Genomic DNA, 18,078 nt, shown 5'->3' on the forward strand with positions numbered 1-18,078 from the left:
GCGGTCGTCTTTGTTAAAGGCAGGGCCTCCGCGGGAAAAGGAAACTGGAAAGTGAATCTGATCTCTGACTAGGCGGAGTCCAGCTTCAGCAAACAGAAACTTCTGGAAGAGTTGAGTGAGCCCCGGCCGGCGGGCTGAGGAGCCACGGCAAGAGGTTTGCACCCCGCGGGGGTCGTTCAGGGTGGAATTTGTAGCTGGGCCTCGGGACTTAAGTCTCCACCCGCACTTCCTTCGCCGAGTCCCCGTGCCTCTCCATTAACTTTTTTTGGTTGTTGCTGTTGATTTACATTTTAACTAAGATGACAGGAGATTGTTCAGCGTTATTTTTATTGGGTGGCAGTGATGCTCTTTCCAGCCTTCTACATCCTAAGTTGAAGTCTGGATTCAACAAACACAGATGCAATGCTGTGCGCTTGTGCCATAATTTCCAATGAGTAAATCTAGAGAAATTTGGGGTTCAGAATGTATACACATTGAAAATTGATAGCTATTGCCAAATAGCTTTGCAGAGAGCTGTGTACACTCCCATGCACAATTATATGAAAGTGCCCTCGCCAACCGTGCTTCCTGTAATAAGATCCCAATAAAGATGGGGTGGGTATTAGGAGTCTAAGCAGAAAATGTCAAATGCCCATACACTAAAATTTTGGTCCCCGTCGAGTTCAATCATTCACTCAACAAGTTTTATTAAAAACTGCTGAGAGCGAGACGTTGTTCAAGGCCCTACCAATGTAACGATGAATAAAACAGACAAGGGACAGGCCCTACCTCCTCACAGTCTTCTGCATTTTGTCCCTGGTTATGCAGAGAGACTAAATTCTCAAACTTTGAGAAAAAGTGCTCATCATCAAAAAGCTGAAGAGACACCGGTTATCACTTTTCACCATCCTAGTGACTTTGCCTGTTAAATGAATGGACAGCAATGTACAGTTTTGTTTGTTTGTTTTTTTATTGTGTGGCCATTAGTTTAAAAAACGCTGACTGGTTTATCATTCAGTTTTGCCAGAAAAAGGGACTTGTAGGTAAAGTCAGTTCCTGTTCCCCCAGAAGCACATTCACTTTGGTTAATAGTATAGGTACAGAGCTGTAGTGAGTTGTGCATTTGTGATTTTATTACTCTCTTATTTGTTTGGAGTTAACATCTAGTGTGGGCGATAAAGAACAAATAAAACTTGAGATGTCAGACAGTGCTGTGGAGAAAAAGCAGAGAGATAGTTGGAGTGCAGGGTGATTTGCTATTATAAAGATGTTGGTGAGGGAAGGTTTCAGGGAGAAAGTGGCGATTGAGCAAAGATCTGAAGGGGCTGAAGGAGTAAGCACTGTGGATATGGGGCTAGGAAAGAGCATTCCAGGCAGGGGAAACAGTAAGTGCAAAGGCCTGGTGGTGGCAGCATACTTAGCATACACAGATGCAGTTGGAGTGGAAAAAGCAGAGGAAAAGTCATAAGAAATGAAGTCGTAAAGGCGATGCAGATGTGGCGGGCCTGTTGGCTATTGTAATGTTTAAGGAGGAAGCCACATTTTAGAAAAAGTACTGAACGGTTTATATGAAGGTAGAAAAATAAGCCCAGAATTTCTTCTTTTCCATGGATGCAGAAAAATTTAATAGTGCTCCAATGTTTGAAAAAATTTCTAGTGCGTTGGTCATGTTTTTTTCTTTCTTGTTCCAACTTACTTCCTTCCCTTTCTTTTAGCTACATCTGGGCCAGGAGATAGTCTTTGTTCATTAATGTTTAAATGGACAGCAACTGAACAATCAATGATAAAAATCAAAGGGAAAAAAAATCCTGCTTATCTGCTTAACATTGTTTAGGAATTCTGATTCAGAGTGACAAAAACCATCTGTAAAAATTTTAAAGGAATATACATTTTCAGGATTGAAAAGAAACAAAGATCTGATTGTTGAGTAGGTGTTGAACATGCTGAAATTACTTGAATATAAGTCATTTTTTCATAGACTGTTGGATTGGGTGGATTCTTGGGAAAATTAGTAGTGAATTGTCTTTTGGATTTATTCTTACCAACATGTAAAACAGCAGCTAGAGAAAAAGAGAAATAGAAAATGATACATAGAAACTGATTAAAAATATGCTTAGGCAATGGAAACTCAAGTAATATCTGTTCTGAGGAATAGATATAAGCCAGTTTCTTGACCGCTATTGACATTTGGACTGTGGAAAGCTGTCTAGTACATTTTAGAAAGTTTAAGCGGCAACCTTGCGTATATCCACTAGATGTCAGTAGCACCCTGCAGTTATGACAAACGAGATTCTCTCCAAATGTTGACAAATTCAACCTTTTTTTTTTTTTTTTTTTTTTTTGGCCTCAAGGGACAGAATCCTCCTCTTCCTTCTACCCCTTACTTCTTACCCACAGTTGAGAATCCTGTAAGTAATACCTTCATGTATATACTGAATTTATTTGAACTAGTCTGCACAGCATAGCCTGTAGGAGACAGGAGGTGGACTTTAGGTAGGAAAGAAGTTGAATACAGATCTAGGGAAGTCAGAGATGGATGGTACTAGAGTTCAGGAGGAGCCTGGGTGAAAGAACTGATATCCAGGGAAATGTCAGAGGAGGCCTGGTGCCTTCAGCATGGGACTCCAGAGTGAAGGTGACTGGATCACATTTGGTCTGGCTAGGGGCAAGATACAGAAATGTGGACACAGACTGAGAGTGGGCAGTTCAAGCTGGGGCAGGCTGTAGGGTAGAGGCTGTTAGTCCCAATTCATTTCCAGCTCTGGCAGCATCATGACAATGGAGACATTGGTGGTCAGGATAATCCCCAAGGAGGTGGACCCTGTGGTGATGTGTAGATAGCAGAGACCTGGGCTGGGGCACTTGTAATGGTAGTGAATGGCAGGAACTATGGCCTGGCCTAACTTAGGGTACATGAGAGTCACTCTCTGGGCACCTGGGGGTACTCTAAATAAGGACACCAGCTGAGGTTCTGTCAGTCATGTAAATGATAGTAACAAGCTCCTGAAATTCAGCTGTCAATGTAAAGAGCCCTCTTGGTAATGCCTGGAGAGAATTCATGTGTAAGTTTGGCAGTAGCATTTCAATACCAAAGAGCATCTGTTTTCCTGGGTTTGCTGCTTGTTATTTTTCTCTGCAATCTCATCTGGGTTGTTCCACATTTTAGTTTTACTGAACTCCAGGAAGTGCAAAGATCTCTTCCAGAGTTGGGAAGGATGGGAGAGAGAGATGGTAGTAGGTTATAAAACACACTAAGTAAATGTGATTTCTGGAGATTGTCAGATACACCTCACATAAACACAGTATATAATCCTGAGATTTATTTTGCATTAATGAGCTCTGCTTTCTGAGTGCAAGTGATGTATAATAATACCTTGGAAGAATTGCCTAATCGGCCAATTATCCAACAGTTATATACTTTTAATATTTCTGACTTGGGGGAGTTGGCAGTGGTTAGACTTGTTTTGCACCATACAGCCTCCTCCCCAAACACAGGCACTTTAAGTTATGTTTTTGTTAATCTGGTATGTCTCTTGTTTTAGTGACAAGGGAATTGGGAAGATTGCCTCTGTGTAACTCAGAAACCTGCCCCTCAATGATAAAAATTTTGCTTATTTAAATTCCTATAGAATTTCAGTATAAATCCAAAGCCTTGCCCAATATTTCTGTGAATTCTTTGGGGACTTGTATTCTCTGTAGATTAGGGGTCCCCGCCAAGAAATAGAGGCAGCCAGAACCTGGCAAAGTTACCAAAATGATTGTCCCCTAAAGACCCTGGGAGGGATTTGGCTGCACCAACACCTTAATTTCAGGCTAATGAAACCTATTTCAGACTTCAAGCCTCTAGAACCATGAAGATAATAAATTCGTGTAGTTTTAAGCCACCAAGGTTGTGGTAATTTATTAGACCCACAATAGGAAATTAATATATCCTCCACGCAAACATACAAGAATGAAAAGCAATCATGTTATTTCCTTATTTTTCCTTTTAAAAATATTATTTGTTGTACATTACCTTTTAATACAATGTCATAATCAAAGGTGATTGTTACAGATGGTATCTCTCTGATCATTTAGCATCCTTTTCATACTTCCTGATCTAACTAAATCAACGTCAGCAAATGACTGAAGAAATAGTTCTTCAAACAAAATGGCATAGAACAAGAGAAACTGCTTGAAAGAACTTGACAGTGAATTAAATTTCAAACATCTTCATGGAGAAAGCCGACCTTTAATTGACTGTGTATTTGTTTTATTGTCGGTCTGTCTCACTGGATTGTAAACTGCGTGAGGTTTAGGGAAAATGTCTGCTTTGCACACTAAAGAGGAGCAGAGTATGCCACCCCCAAGTACAACACCTTGGCGTAGGATTATTGTGAGCTGAAGGCAGTTGAGAAGAAGCAGATATAAGAAAAGCTCTCTGCCCTCTCCCACCTGCCTAGAAAAATGTCTCCCCTCCCCTCTCTACCAGGAAGGACAAAGTTAGTCATCTGAGAAACTCTAGGCTCTAATCAGCCCGAAGACACTAACAGAAAAATATACATAACAAGCCTTTTTAACTAGCTCTTATCTTCCATTAATTTCCCCCGTATATTTGCCTTCGTACAATTTGCCATTTGGAAACTCAGAGTTCTTTGCCTTTACCTATCACTTCTCTAAAAATGTATCACTTCTTTGTTAGGATGCTATGTAAGCCCAAGTTCTAACCACCCCTTTGAGTTACTCATCACGGGGTCCTCCCATGTGTGTGCATGATGCACATGTTAATGAACTTCTGTTTGTTTTTCTCTTTTTAATGTGCTTTTTTTCCCCAGTCTAATTTGTAAGGCCTCAGCCGATGAACCTAAGGTGGGGTAGAGGAAAAAGAATATTTCCTTCCCCTACATTACCACAGTATTTTTGGTATCTAGCACTGAAAATTATTCGTTGATAAAATGAATGAATTAGAGGGGAGCTCAAGTGGTAGAGCGCATGCTTAGCACACACAAGGTCCTGCGTTCAATTCCAGTATCTCCTCTAAAAAAAAAAAGAATAAATAAATAAATAAGTAAACCTAATTATCCCCCCAAATTAAAAATAAATAAATAAGAAATTAAAATGAGTGAATTAAACATTTTATTTTCTGTTAAGTCCAGTGCTTTATTTGCTATAAATCTACTCAACAAGCTGTTTCTCCTACTATATAACAGTCACAGAGAAAGAGTTCTCTCTCTTCCTCTCTCTCTCTTGCACACAGACACATATATTCTGTTTCACTATTTCCTGAATACAACTAATGTTTTATCAGCTTTGAGTAATTGTTCAAAAATTACATCATTACACTGAATTACATAATATGTTTCTGAAAGCAGCAAGCAGAGAAGATGACTAGACATATTGACCTAAAATCAAATGAAATGTGAGAGTGGTCCATATTTCAGTGCCTAGAGAACATGTCCCACAGAGTTCTCTGAGTCAAGAGCCAGCCTCAGGGCCTGCTCATAATACTCCAGAGCTTCATTCATTTCTCCTTTCAATTTGTGGGTGAGCCCAAGGATGCTCAAGCTTTCTATATCTGATGCGTTTCTTCGAAGTTTCTTTGAAGCCAGTTTCCCCAAAGCAGTGATGCTTTTGTTCCTTTCAAATGATGCCTTTTCTATTTTCAGTGCTTTTAAATAATGGCTGATTGCATCAACTTCAGATTTTTTATGAAATTCCAGAAATCGGCCGTAGTGGGAATGTACTTGTTGCAGCATGTCTTCGTCGAGTGTTTTCAAGGATAACACTTTTTGAAAAGCATCTTCAGCTTTTCTGTACTCACCTGCTTCTGCATACGTTTCTGCCAGGTTTATATAAGCAATCTCAAATGTGGGCTTTTGTTTCACAGCAAGTTCAAAATGATGTTTGGCTAAGTTTATTTGTCTGTTGAAGTTTTCCTTATCCTGTCCTTTAGGCTGCCAGTTTTTTGCAGCTTTCTTTATTTGGATCATTTTTGACTTGTAGCAAAGCCCTATCTGGTGATGCAGGAAGGCAGAGGAGGGTGTTCCACTTAAGGCCAATTCTGAGAACTTAAGAGCATCATCCAGAGAGCCTTTCCTTCGGTAAAACTTGGCGGCATGTCGAAAGACATAGATCTCTGAGGAGGTGCTGGTCAGTGCTTCTTTAATGTACTCTTCTCCTGCAGCTTCTTGTCCCGCATCTTGAAGCTTCAGGGCAAGGAGAGCCTTAATATATGCATCTTTTGGATTTAGCCTGACAGCTTGTTTTAGGGCGTTCAGACAGAATTCACTGAAATGTTGTGGTCTGTTAAAGCCGTCCAGGCGATAGACAGTGATGGCATACCCAGTGCTGAATTCGGGGTTTTCAGGCTCCACTGCCAGAGCCTTTTCAAAGCAGACTTTGGCTCGTTCATAATTCTTTCCTCCACATTTCAGCAAGGCCCATCCTTCCTCACAGTCCATCTGAGGACACTCCATTCTGTAGCTGGAGGGATTTGCAAGCTTCCTGCAAGTGTTCTTCACCTTGTCCAGGTAAATCTGGGCTTCTGCCTGTTGGCCCATTCGGTAATACAGCCAGGCATAGTTGCCCCAGGTAACCAGGCTTCTCACGTCTGATTGGCCGCCATCTTCTTGCTGGGTTGAGTCCTCAGCTTCTTTCAGGCTCTTCAGGGCTTCCTCATTCTGGCCTCCCAGGTGTTTCACGTAGGCCAGTAGGTTATATATTCCCACCTTGTATTTGGTGTCTAGGAACTTAATCTCCTCCAAGACTCTGGTTTCTAAATCCGGTATTTCTGTGTCTATAATGACCAACTCCCATGTAAAGTGACATCTCAGCTGTTCCAGCCTATCCTTGATCTGATCCTCATCAGCATTCTTACTGTAAAAACAAAAGCAGGTTTTCTTTGTTAGGTGACAAGCCGCCAGTAGAAAGAAGCCAGATAAAAACGCCTCATATTTAGAGCTTAGCTTTGAAAAGAGCACGCCTGCTTTGATTTTCCTTAGAGTGCCTATATTTCTGAGATCCGCATGGCCTTTGAATGCAGTTTGCTTGGCTCCATACGCTCGCTCTAGCACTCTCTGGCTATGCAGTCTCTCTGTGCTTCAGAGCCGCCTTTGTAAAGTGGGGATGATAATAGACTTATCACTGGTGAGGATTGGTGAGGATTAATAAGCACTTAGAGCATATATGTTTCACGCTATACAAGAGTTTCCTATTTTCCTATTACTATAATTAGGGCAGAGTCCAGCCTTAGGAAATGTTATTGACCTCAGAACCTTTGTCTGCAGATCATGTAACAAATAAAGACCACCTACGTGAGATAATATTTTACCACTCCTTTTCCACTTATTATTTGGAAATAATTATAGATTCACAAAAATTTGCAAAGATACTACAGAAGTCCAATGTATCCTTCACCTAGTTTCTCCCAAATATTGTTTCTTTCCCAACTATAGTACAATATCAAAACCAAGAAACTGACAGTGATACAACATGTGTATAGTTCTGTGTCACTTTATCACATAAGTAAATCCACGGACCCATCACCTTGATCAGGTTAGAGAACTACCCCATCATCACAGACATCTTCATACTATTTCTTTACAGTCAAAACTGTTGCCTGCCTCCGTCTCCAAACATTCCTAGCCTCTGGTAACTACTAATATGTTCATCTATATAATTTTGCCATTTCAAGAATGTCTTGTACGTGGAATCATATATTATGTAATCTTTTGAGATTGCCTTCTTTCACTCATCGTATTGATTTTGACATCCATCTAAGTTAAGTTTTATCAATAGTTCATTCCTTGCTATTGCAGGGTCATATTCCATGGTATGGGAGTACCACAGTTTAACTATTCATCTATTGTAGGACATTTCAGTTGTTTCTGATTTTGGCTTATGGCAAATAAAGATGCTGTGAACACCTGTGTACAGACCTTTGCATGGACATAAATTTTCATTTCCCTGGGATAAATGCCCAGGAGTGGAATTGCTTGGTCGTATGGTAAGTGTGTGTTTATGTTGCTAAGAAACTGCCAAACTGTTTTCCAGAGTGACTGTATCATTTTTCAATCCTACTAGTAATGTATGAATGATCCAGTTCTTTGCATTCTTACCAGAATTTGATATTTTCACTTAAAAAAAAAGTGTTAGCTCTTTTAATAGACATGTAGAGATACCTCCTTGTGGTCTTAATTTTCATTTTCCTAATGGCTAGTGTTGTTGAACATCTTTTTGTGTGTTTATTTGCCATCCACATATCCTCTCTGGTAAAATATATCTTCATATCCTTTGCCTATTTTCTGATTAGATTGTTTGTTTTTAATTGTTGGGTTTGAAGAATTCTTTATAGAGTCTAGATATGAGTCCTTTGTGAGGTATGTGGTTTTCAAGTATTTTCTCTAAGTGTGTAGCTTGTCTTTTTATCCTTTACTAAGGTCTTTTGAAAAGCAAAAGTTTTTACTTTTGATGAAGTGTAATTTATTGATTTTTTTCCCTCTTATTGATCACGTGTTTGGTATCATGTCCAGGAACTCTTCACCAGGCCCTAATTCCTGAAGATCTTCTCCTCTATGTTTTCTTCTACAAGTTTTATAATTTTACATATAAGTCTGTGATGCATTTTGAGTTAATTTTTGCATAATGTATGAAAATTAGGTCAGTGGCTCATTTTTTGGCCTGTGATCTCCAATTGCTCCAGCACCATTTGTTGAAGACTAATTGTCCTTCATTGAATTGCTTTTGCACCTTTGTCAAAAATCAGTTGGCTGTGCTTGTGTGGGATTATTTCTGGGTTCCTTACTCTGTTCTACTGATCTATGTGTTTTTCCCTCCACTAATACCATATAGTCTTGCTTACTGTATATAATCAGTCTTAAAACTGGGTAGTAGGTGAAAGACTTGTGCACTGAAAACTACAAACCATTGCTGAAAGAAATTTTAAAAAGACACAAACAAAGGGAAAGGAATCCTATGTTCATGGATTGGGAGACTTAATATTATTAAGATGTCAGTATTACCCAAAGCAATCTGCAGATTCAGTGCAATCCCTATCAAAATCCCAATGATTTTTTTTTTCACAAAAATAGAAGAATCCATCTGAAAATTCATATAGAATCTCAAGGGGTCTCAAATAGCCAAATGATCTTGGAAGGCAGCTATGCTCACCACTATACCACCAACGCAGCACAAAATGATCCTGAAAAGGAGCAAAATTAAAGGTTTCACACCTTCTGATTTCAAAACTTGCTACAAAGCTGCAGTAATCTAAACACTGTGGTCCTGTCATAAAGATATACATAGACAAATGGAATAGACTAGAGAGCCCAGAAATGAACCCTCACATATATGGTTGTGTTAGTCAGCTAGGGGTACCATAGCAAGGTACCATGGAATGGGTGGCCTAAACAGCAGAAATGTATTTTCTCACAGTTTCAGAGGCTAGAAGTTCCAGATCAAGGTGCTCACTGATTCTCTTCCTGACAAGAGCTCTCTTCCTGGCATCTGCACAATCCTTCCTCTGTGGTGGATGGAGAGACAGACAGTGCTTTTCTTCTTCTTACAAGGACACCAGCCCTGTCAGATTAAGGCCCCATCCTTATGACCTTACTGAACCTTTGTTCCTTACAGGCCCTATCTCCATAGTTGCATTGGAGGTTAGGGCTTCCACATATGAATTTTGAAGGGGTGGGGCACAATTCAGTCCATAACAATGGTCAAATGATTTTTGACACATGTGCCAACACCACTTAATGCAGAAAGGTCAGTGTTTTCAACAAATGGTGCTGGGAAAATTGAATATTCATATACAAATACCTTATATTATATACAGAAAAATGAAGCCAAAATGTATCAAAGATATAAATGTAAGACCTAAAACTATAAAAATCTGAGAAGAAAACATGGGGAAAAAGCTCCCTGACATTGGATTTAGCAACAGTTTCTTGGGTATGACACCAAAAGCACAGGCAGCAAAAGTAAAAATAAATAAATTGAACCTCATCAAAATTAAAAACATTTGTGTGTCAAAGGGCACTATCAGTAGAATGAAGAGACAACCCACAGAATGAGAGAAAATATTTGCAGATCATGTACCTGGTAAGAGATTAATATCCAGGCTATGTAAGCAACTCCTACAACTCAACAACAAAAAAATAAACAACTGATTAAAAAGTGGGCAAAGGTGTTGAATAAACATTTCCCTAAAGAAAATATACAGGTGGCTAGTAAGTACATGAAAAGATGTTCAGAATCACCAGTCATTAATGAGATGCAAATCAAAACCACAATGAGATACCTCTTCACACCTATTAGGATGGCTGTTTTCAAAAACACCGAAAATAACAAGTGTTGTCGAAGATTTGGAGAAATTAAAACCTTTGTACATTGTTAGTGAGAATGTAAAATGGGGCAGCTGCTGTAGAAAATGGTGGTGATTCCTCAAAAAATTTAAACACAGAATTACCATACAATTCAGCAGTTCCACTTCTGAGTATATACCCAAAATAAATAAAAGCAGGGACTTGAATAGATATTTGTATACTTATATTCTTAGCAGCATTATTCACAATAGCCAAAAGGTGGTTATAACCCAAATATTCATCAGTGGATGAATGGATAAGTAAAATGTTGTCTATACATACAATGGAATATTATTCAGCCTTAAAATGAAAGGACATTTTGACACATGCTTCAGCATGAAAGAACCTTGAAGATATTACGCTAAGTGAAATGAGCTAGTCACAAAAGGCCGTGTGTTGTATGCATCCATTTATATGAAATATCCACAGTAGGCAAATCCATAGAGACAGAAAGCAGATTAATGGTTGCCAGGGCCTGGGGTGAGGGGTGAGTAGGAGTGATTGCTTAATAAGCATGGGGTTTCCTCCCATAGTGATGAAAATGTTCTTGAAGTAGATGGTGGAGATGGTTCCACAATATTAGGAATGTACTAAATACCACAAAATTGTATACTTAAAAATAGTTAAAATGGTAAATTTTATCTTACACATATTTTATCACAATAAAAATCATATTACTAGCCTGAATATAAATTCTACAAATTTTACATATATATATGTATATGTGTATATATATATATATATATATATATATATATATATATATATATATTTCTAGAATTTGTAGTAAACACAAAAGCATTGAAACATAAAAGCTAATTACTCTCCCATCTGAAATGATCTTATGAACCTCTACTGGTATCCTTTAAGAAACATTGGTTTAAAGGTTAAATAAGGTATCATTGAATAGAGACTCTGGTTCATGTCTCAGCTCTGCAACTTATCTGTGTGATCTTACTTTTCTAAATTTAAGGTTTGTTATTGCAGAATAAGAGTATTAGGAGTACCTGCCTCGTGGGTTTCTTTTGAGATTAAATGTAATAATTTACATAAAATATTTGGGAGCCAGACTGGCACCTGATAAGCATTCAGGAAGTGATATCTATTTTTATATTATTATTGTTATTGTTATTATTATTATTTTCTTAATTATCTGTGGTAATCCACTCTTATCTGTCTGTGGACTAAAGGAGTGAAGGGTTGATAATAGGCCCATAATTATGCACTTTCTGGAACTGTTGCCACTTCAAAATTTTGCCCACTGGAGCACTGAAGGGAAATTTGCAGGTCACTGTTAATTAACGTTTTTTTGATCTGCTGATATCAAGGGTTATTTGAATCAAGATTCAGTTTGGATAATACACAAATGTTCACCTTATGCCCTTTAGCTGAGGAAGATGTGGGTGTTCCCAAGCACAGAACTCCAGCCAAGCCTTGTGGGCAGGAGGATATTAAGGATCTGCAGGCCACCTGGCTTCCCCGGGGGAGGGGTGATCTGCAAATCTTAAATCCAGTCAGATGGAGAAGGCCTGACATAGGAGCCTGACAGTGCAGATAGTGAGACCAGAAGCCAACAGAGAAAGGTCTTGTTCTCTCAGCAGTGAGCTTCTCCTGCTACACCCCCAGCAGTGTTTCCCTCAGGACCACTGAGAGATCCCACGACTGTGGCTCACACAGCTCTGTGGGTCCTCCTGCTTCTTCTGGTGAGGAGCCAGCAGAAAGCAAAATATCCAGACAAACTGTCCCTTCCTTCCATACATCAGACAGAAGGGATTTCGGTGGAAAATAACTTCAGAGATTGGGGTCATTTTCTCTCTGCCTCCCTTCTCAGTTCCCTCCCCTTCCTTGGGCTTTCACACGACCTAAGCTTCCTCAGGGAGATGCTAACAAAAATAAAAATGCCTGAATTAATAAAACAGTTTGTGTGTATGAACATGCATGCGTGTGAACACCCACACACACACACACACTCTCTCTCTCTCTCTCTGTCCAAAGCAGATGTTCAAATAGAAGAGTAAGAACATAACATCACTGAAACTAAGTCTCTTAAGTTAATACGATTAATGTGTTTTTCAGAAACGTCACACAGAAAGGCAGAGAAGCAGAGAAACCCTTACCTCATGGTTGCTGTGAATTAGGCAGCAGTTCTGCAGTGTTTTGTTCAGCTGGATAGGCTCCTCTGAGATCTGTCCAGTCTGGTGGACTTTCAGATAAATCGAAGCCCCAGGACAGGGCTATATAAAGGAAATGAACAGTAGCTAACGAGGAAACCCCTGGGTGTGTTGTTGCAAAGATAAATTGGAAACCAAAATGAAAACTGAAAGTAGAAAGTGAAATTAAAGTAGGCAGAGTTGTGGAAAACGAAACTTAAACAGTATTGTTTTCTTTGCTCTGTTTTGAAAGCTCCTGGAAAAGATGCTGGGAAAAAGCAGGTTTACTGATGTGTTAATCCCTCTCGCAGAGTCTATGAGACCTTGTAGAAACCTGGGGGCCAAGAAATCCTGGTAATGCAGACTCCACTGAACGCATAGCCAGGGAGACCTGTGAAAATCAGCTGTGTGAACTTGCCAACGTCATACCCCCGATCAGTGCCTCTGTTTACTAATCTGGAAACAGAAATTATTCTTTTTACAATATAAAATTCTGCAAATCACTAAACTGAGTCTTAACCCAAATTTGCTCCTATTCACTGAGAGGTTGTGTCTTATGGGGTTTCCAGGCGAGTACTGAGTTGTATGAAACCAGATTACCAATGACTGTGGACCTAGGACCATGTTGAGAGGTGTTCTTAGTGCTGCAAAAACCCAGTGACTGGCAAGGGTGTTGGAACCAGATCTGCCTCCCTCCCTAAAGGAAAGCTTTACTCCACTGTTGCTTATCATGGAGGTTGGTGGCTTGGCTCTGGAAGAGTGTGCAGAGAAGGAAGAATTGAGGGTGGCAGCCTCATTTTTAGTTAGCCTCCTACATATAGAAGGAAACTTCAATGAAATATGAAAACCTCCTCCTAATTAAGTGACATCCTGAACTGGTTAGAAAGTGCTGTACAAATAAAAATTTCTGAATTTTAAATTCATAAGATGTAATGAATAATACAGGTTTATCCATGTATTCTGACAAACGTTCAGATTGTAGGCAAACACTGAAATAAATGAATGAGAAAACCTCTCTTTTTTGGGAGCAAGACATCTTTGGAATTCTTGTGGAGAAAAGCAGTTAGGTTTGTAACTTTCTAATGCACTAGATAGAAGGCAGAGAAGCAGACAAAATGTTTATCTTGTCATTGCTGTGAATTTGGCAGTGGTCCTGCTTCTGTGGGGCTCTGACTTGGGCTGATTAGGTATTTGGAACTTTTCACTCAACCCTCAACCCGCAACAGCAACATCTAATGTAACTGTAGTCAAATATCAAAACCAGGAAAATAACACTGGTACTGTGTGTATATTTTAAAGATAAAATATATTATGATTTCATCTTACACATTTAAATTTATAAGATTTTTACTTAATCTAGTTGCACGTACATCTGTGTATCTTTTCTCCTGAAGCAAGTCAAACAGATTTTCCTCTTTTCCATCTCAGGTTTATTGTGAAACAATTATTGACTCATAGGAAGTTGCAGAAAGAGTCTTGTGTGCTTTTCACCCAACCCCCAACCCCCGATAGCAACATCTAATGTAAGTGTGGTACAATATCAAACCCAGGAAAGTAACACTGGTAGTGTGCGTATATTTTAAATATAAAAAAAATATATATTATAATTTCATCTTACACGTTTAAGTTTACAAGATTTTTACTTAACCTAGTTGAACCTACATCTGTGTATCTTTTCTCCTGAAGCAAGTTAAACGGTAGCGGTAGCAAGGAGAAAAGCAGGTTATTCAGTTAGAAAGCACTCTGAGAAAACAAGTTAACCGATCACAGTAAACTCTGAAAGCTGTCTTAGCCTCAGGGAAGCCATCTTGTGACTCCTCCAGTACTAACTGAACTCTTTTCTAAGTGATACCAGCACACATCTGATCTGTTCCACAGTATAATAACAATAGTCCCAAAATAACAAAATCAACAAAACACATTCAGAATGATTGCTGAGTAGAGTTTAAGATTTTGGTTTTTTGCTGTTTTTTTAATGCATAAAATATATCCTTCTAATTTTAATCTATTAAACAAACCACTTGGAATACTTCGTCTCTATGTGGCTTTATCCTTTATCCCATATATATTTTGGTTCATTTGCCTCATTTTGATTTACTTTTTAGATACTGCCTTTTCACTTTTTTATCCTAACATTTTATTACGAAAATTGTTAAACAGAGTTCAGAGAATTTTCCAACACTAATATACTCACCACCTAGAATCTACAGTTAACATTTTACTATATTTACTTTATTGCATATCTATTCATCCGTTAGTTTCTCTATCCAGCCATCAACTTATCTTATTTTTTGTTGCTGTGTAAGAAGGCAGTCAGTACAATTAGCAGATTAAACATTTCAGCATGCATATTGTTATGGCTTTAGTCAGACCTTGTTTACAAGGAAAAGACTGTTCCTGCTCTAGTGGCTTTCTTCTGGTTAAATCTAATAAATCTGCTCTTTGATTAATATCAGCAAAGTTGAAATGGGTGTCACATCTGTATTCCCCAGGGGTCATCTGAATGAGCCACCCAGACTCCTCTACTCTCGGCCACTGCTCAGCTCCAGCTCTCAGGGATCAAGGTAGCATAAGTCAACCTTATAATTCCATGGCTTTTACAAGTAAATCCTCCCCAGTATTTTAAAAAATTCTTGGTGGAGTTTATGTTCCCATAAGCTTCCTAGCCTCAGGCCTTCTACTGCTACATAAGTTGCCTCTGTGTTTTTCTACTTCCACTCAAGCATAGAACACACAGAAAAAAGAATCTTTTAAAATTTCACCAATAAAATATACACAGAGACTGTTAGTTTATCAAGTTGTTAACTTTACTCAATATTTTTGGAGAAAATATTTTAGAAAAAGGAGAAGATTGCATTGCACACCACACAGCAAACACTTAAAGGCTGCTTTAAAGTGTTTATGTCATTGTCAGCTTGCACATCCTAAACAGGTTTTTCCCTCACTTTGTCTGTCCCCCATACATTTTCACTTTCTTAGATATGAATAAATGTCCAGCAATACGTGTGAAACACATACCTCTCTTGTGATTGCCAGTAGCTGGACAAACGTAAATTTAAAAGTTTGAATTTATTTTCAGGTTATAGACTTGACTCACTGACCAGCAAATCTGGGAACTCATTCAGACCCTGTTTTCTAAATCAGGCATTTAAGCATCTTCAATTAGCAACTCCCATGTAAAATGACGCCTCAATTGAACCAGGCTATCTTCCATGGGATTCCCATTTGATTTACCGCTGTAAAAATAGACAATTATTTGTATTTTCTAGGAGCATGCAGTCTAAAGGAAATGAAGTATTCTGAATAGTCAAATATTACCCTGCAGTGTCCCTGCCTTCATGTTCTGTTGCCTCCCAGGATGGTCACATGCCATCAGGACAAAGAGCAAACTGACATAAAAACCCTGAGGAAATGCTAGTCTTGTCATGGTGCCAAAAGTTAGATTATGTGACGTCTAAAAGACACATAGAAAGAGATTAATTCTGCTGATGTTAAAATAATTTCAGCACCACCCTCAACACTGCAAAACCCTTCTTTCCTTCTGCCCCCTCTCAACATTGTAGTACACCACTAATGCTGTCAGAAGAAATGTGGAGAGAGGGTTCACAGAAGAGTAGATTCCTTATTCATCTCTTCCATATTCCCAACAGATAAGCATGTTTTGATTTTCTCACTTCCCAGGAAGGATTCTGAGTGAAATGTGAGAGCCAAATATGGTTCCAAATGATGGGTGCCATGTATGCTTAAGCTGGAATGGAGAATGTGGTAGAGCATCCTACCTCCTATGTCTATATGAACTTACTCAACCAGTCCTAGAAAGAGTGAGAAATGGGTGGAACCACCTCACGATGATGGGCTTACTGCATGGGATCAGAAGTAGAGGGATGGTGGACATTATCTGAAGTCAGATGTGTCTATGCGAAGAAGTAGTATGTCTGGATCTGGGTTTGTTCTTGCTTCAGAGCATGACTGTGTGGTTGGTTGACTGCTGAGATGAGAAATTCCGTGACCTTCCTTTTCACCACCCAACCATGACCCAGGAATATTATCCAGCAAAGTGTGTGTGTGTGTGCATGCGTGTGTGTGTGTGTGTGCGTGTGTGTGTGTGTGTGTTGTGGGGGAGGGGTGAGATCAGGAGTGAATAAAATCAATACTGTTCCTAAGAATGCTCACTGGAAACAGTTACCACCCCAAACAAGATGGAAGCAGGAAGAGCTTTTGACCCAAATGCTCCCATTCTGCCCATTGCAGTCTGTGGTATGATGAAGACAGGCATTGCCCAGGGAAGACTGACCACATAGAGTGACATGACCTGAGGAAGCTGCTAGAATATTTGAGGGTGAGCCATTCGAAGTTTTCTAAACATGTACCCCAGTCTGTGCACCTCTACCCAGCCCTTCCCTAGGAGGAACTGACTCAGCTCTCTCCCTTTGGTTCTGTATCAGATGGAAGGCTTCTAGCAGGCCAGTTGAGTTTCAGGTGAAGATAAGATACTTCCTGCAAGGCACCAGCCCTAACCCAACTCTGAAAGGGATGAAAACACAAGCAGATATTGAAATGAAGTTTAAGAGAGCTATTTGCTTTGATAGCAGTATGGCTTTGGATTTTTGTGTGTGTGCATAAAATTTAGTTAAGTGACAACATGTCAGAGAAACAGAGCAAGTGTTTTTCACCTGATCACTATGAATTTGGCAGCACTCCTGGTTCTGTGGGGCTCTGGCTCAGCTGATAAGGTATTCAGAATGTTGCCCATTGTGTCTTTGGTGTAAACAGACTCATGAACCACAGGGGACAGAGCAGCATTAAGGAGAGAGGAAACAGCCAGCAATGTGTGTGTGTGTGTGTGTGTGTGTGTGTGTGTGTGTTTACAAATAGGAAAGAGCAATGGAAACTAGAGAGGGAAATATTTCTAAAGAACTGGAAAATTCCTATTTGAAGAAATGAAACTTAAGTACTGAATTATAAGTTTGATTTCAGGATGTCGGGACCAGCTCTGTATTTGACTGAGAAGTTGTGTTGGACTGACAAGCTGAATTTGATTTAATTTAAACTCTATCAGTTGCTTTATCAGTTAATTAAAAAGGTTGGCCTTGAGCAGTGGTTTGCAACCCTGGCTGAAAACTAGAAAATTCTCTGAGACTCTTAAAAAAAATTTACTGATGTCTGAGCTAATCTTTAGTCCAATGAACCAGAATCTCTGGGAGTGGGGCCCAGGCATCAGAATTATTATTAATTTTTAAAAAAAGGTAATTTTATTGCACAATCATCGTTTAAAGCTACTGAACTAGATTTTTAGTACTCAGAGTATGGTCTGAGGATCAGTAGCATCAGCATTAACTGAATCTTATTAGAAATGCACCTTACAGACCTGCTAAATTAGACACTTTCTTTTAACAAGATGTCTAAGTGATTTGTTGCTGTGTTAAAGTCTGAGAGGTGCTTTCTTATATGATTTCCAGGTCTCTTTCAGATCTAAATGATATGGAAGAGTAGACAGCGACTCATTCTCAGGACATGCATATCTTTCTGTGAGGCTCTGAGTCAATAACTTCATTTCTCTGTGCCTTGATGTCCCTACGTGCACCTAAAGAATCTACACAATGTGGTAA

The 18,078-nt window shown here is 39.2% G+C and overlaps 2 protein-coding genes across 2 annotated transcripts in view; one reads left to right on the forward strand and one right to left on the reverse strand.

Annotated features, from left to right (window-relative positions):
- Positions 1 to 15: 15 nt before the first annotated feature.
- The window catches only part of LIPA (lipase A, lysosomal acid type), a 118,330-nt gene continuing 100,267 nt past the window's right edge, over positions 16 to 18,078 (forward strand). The window contains exon 1 of the mRNA XM_045507378.2: positions 16 to 154. The gene's annotated coding sequence lies outside the window, so the exon portion shown is untranslated. The remainder of the gene's footprint in view (positions 155 to 18,078) is intronic.
- On the reverse strand, positions 5,078 to 12,646 carry LOC105081847 (interferon-induced protein with tetratricopeptide repeats 1). Its single transcript, XM_010971237.3, has 2 exons — positions 12,437 to 12,646; positions 5,078 to 6,834 (listed from the first exon to the last, which is right to left on the reverse strand). Exons 1-2 carry the CDS (start codon positions 12,439 to 12,441, stop codon positions 5,403 to 5,405), a joined length of 1,437 nt encoding a protein of 478 aa, XP_010969539.2. The 5' UTR covers positions 12,442 to 12,646; the 3' UTR covers positions 5,078 to 5,402.

Source organism: Camelus bactrianus, chromosome 11, assembly GCF_048773025.1.
Source record: "Camelus bactrianus isolate YW-2024 breed Bactrian camel chromosome 11, ASM4877302v1, whole genome shotgun sequence".
NCBI classification, from domain to species: Eukaryota; Metazoa; Chordata; class Mammalia; order Artiodactyla; family Camelidae; genus Camelus; species Camelus bactrianus.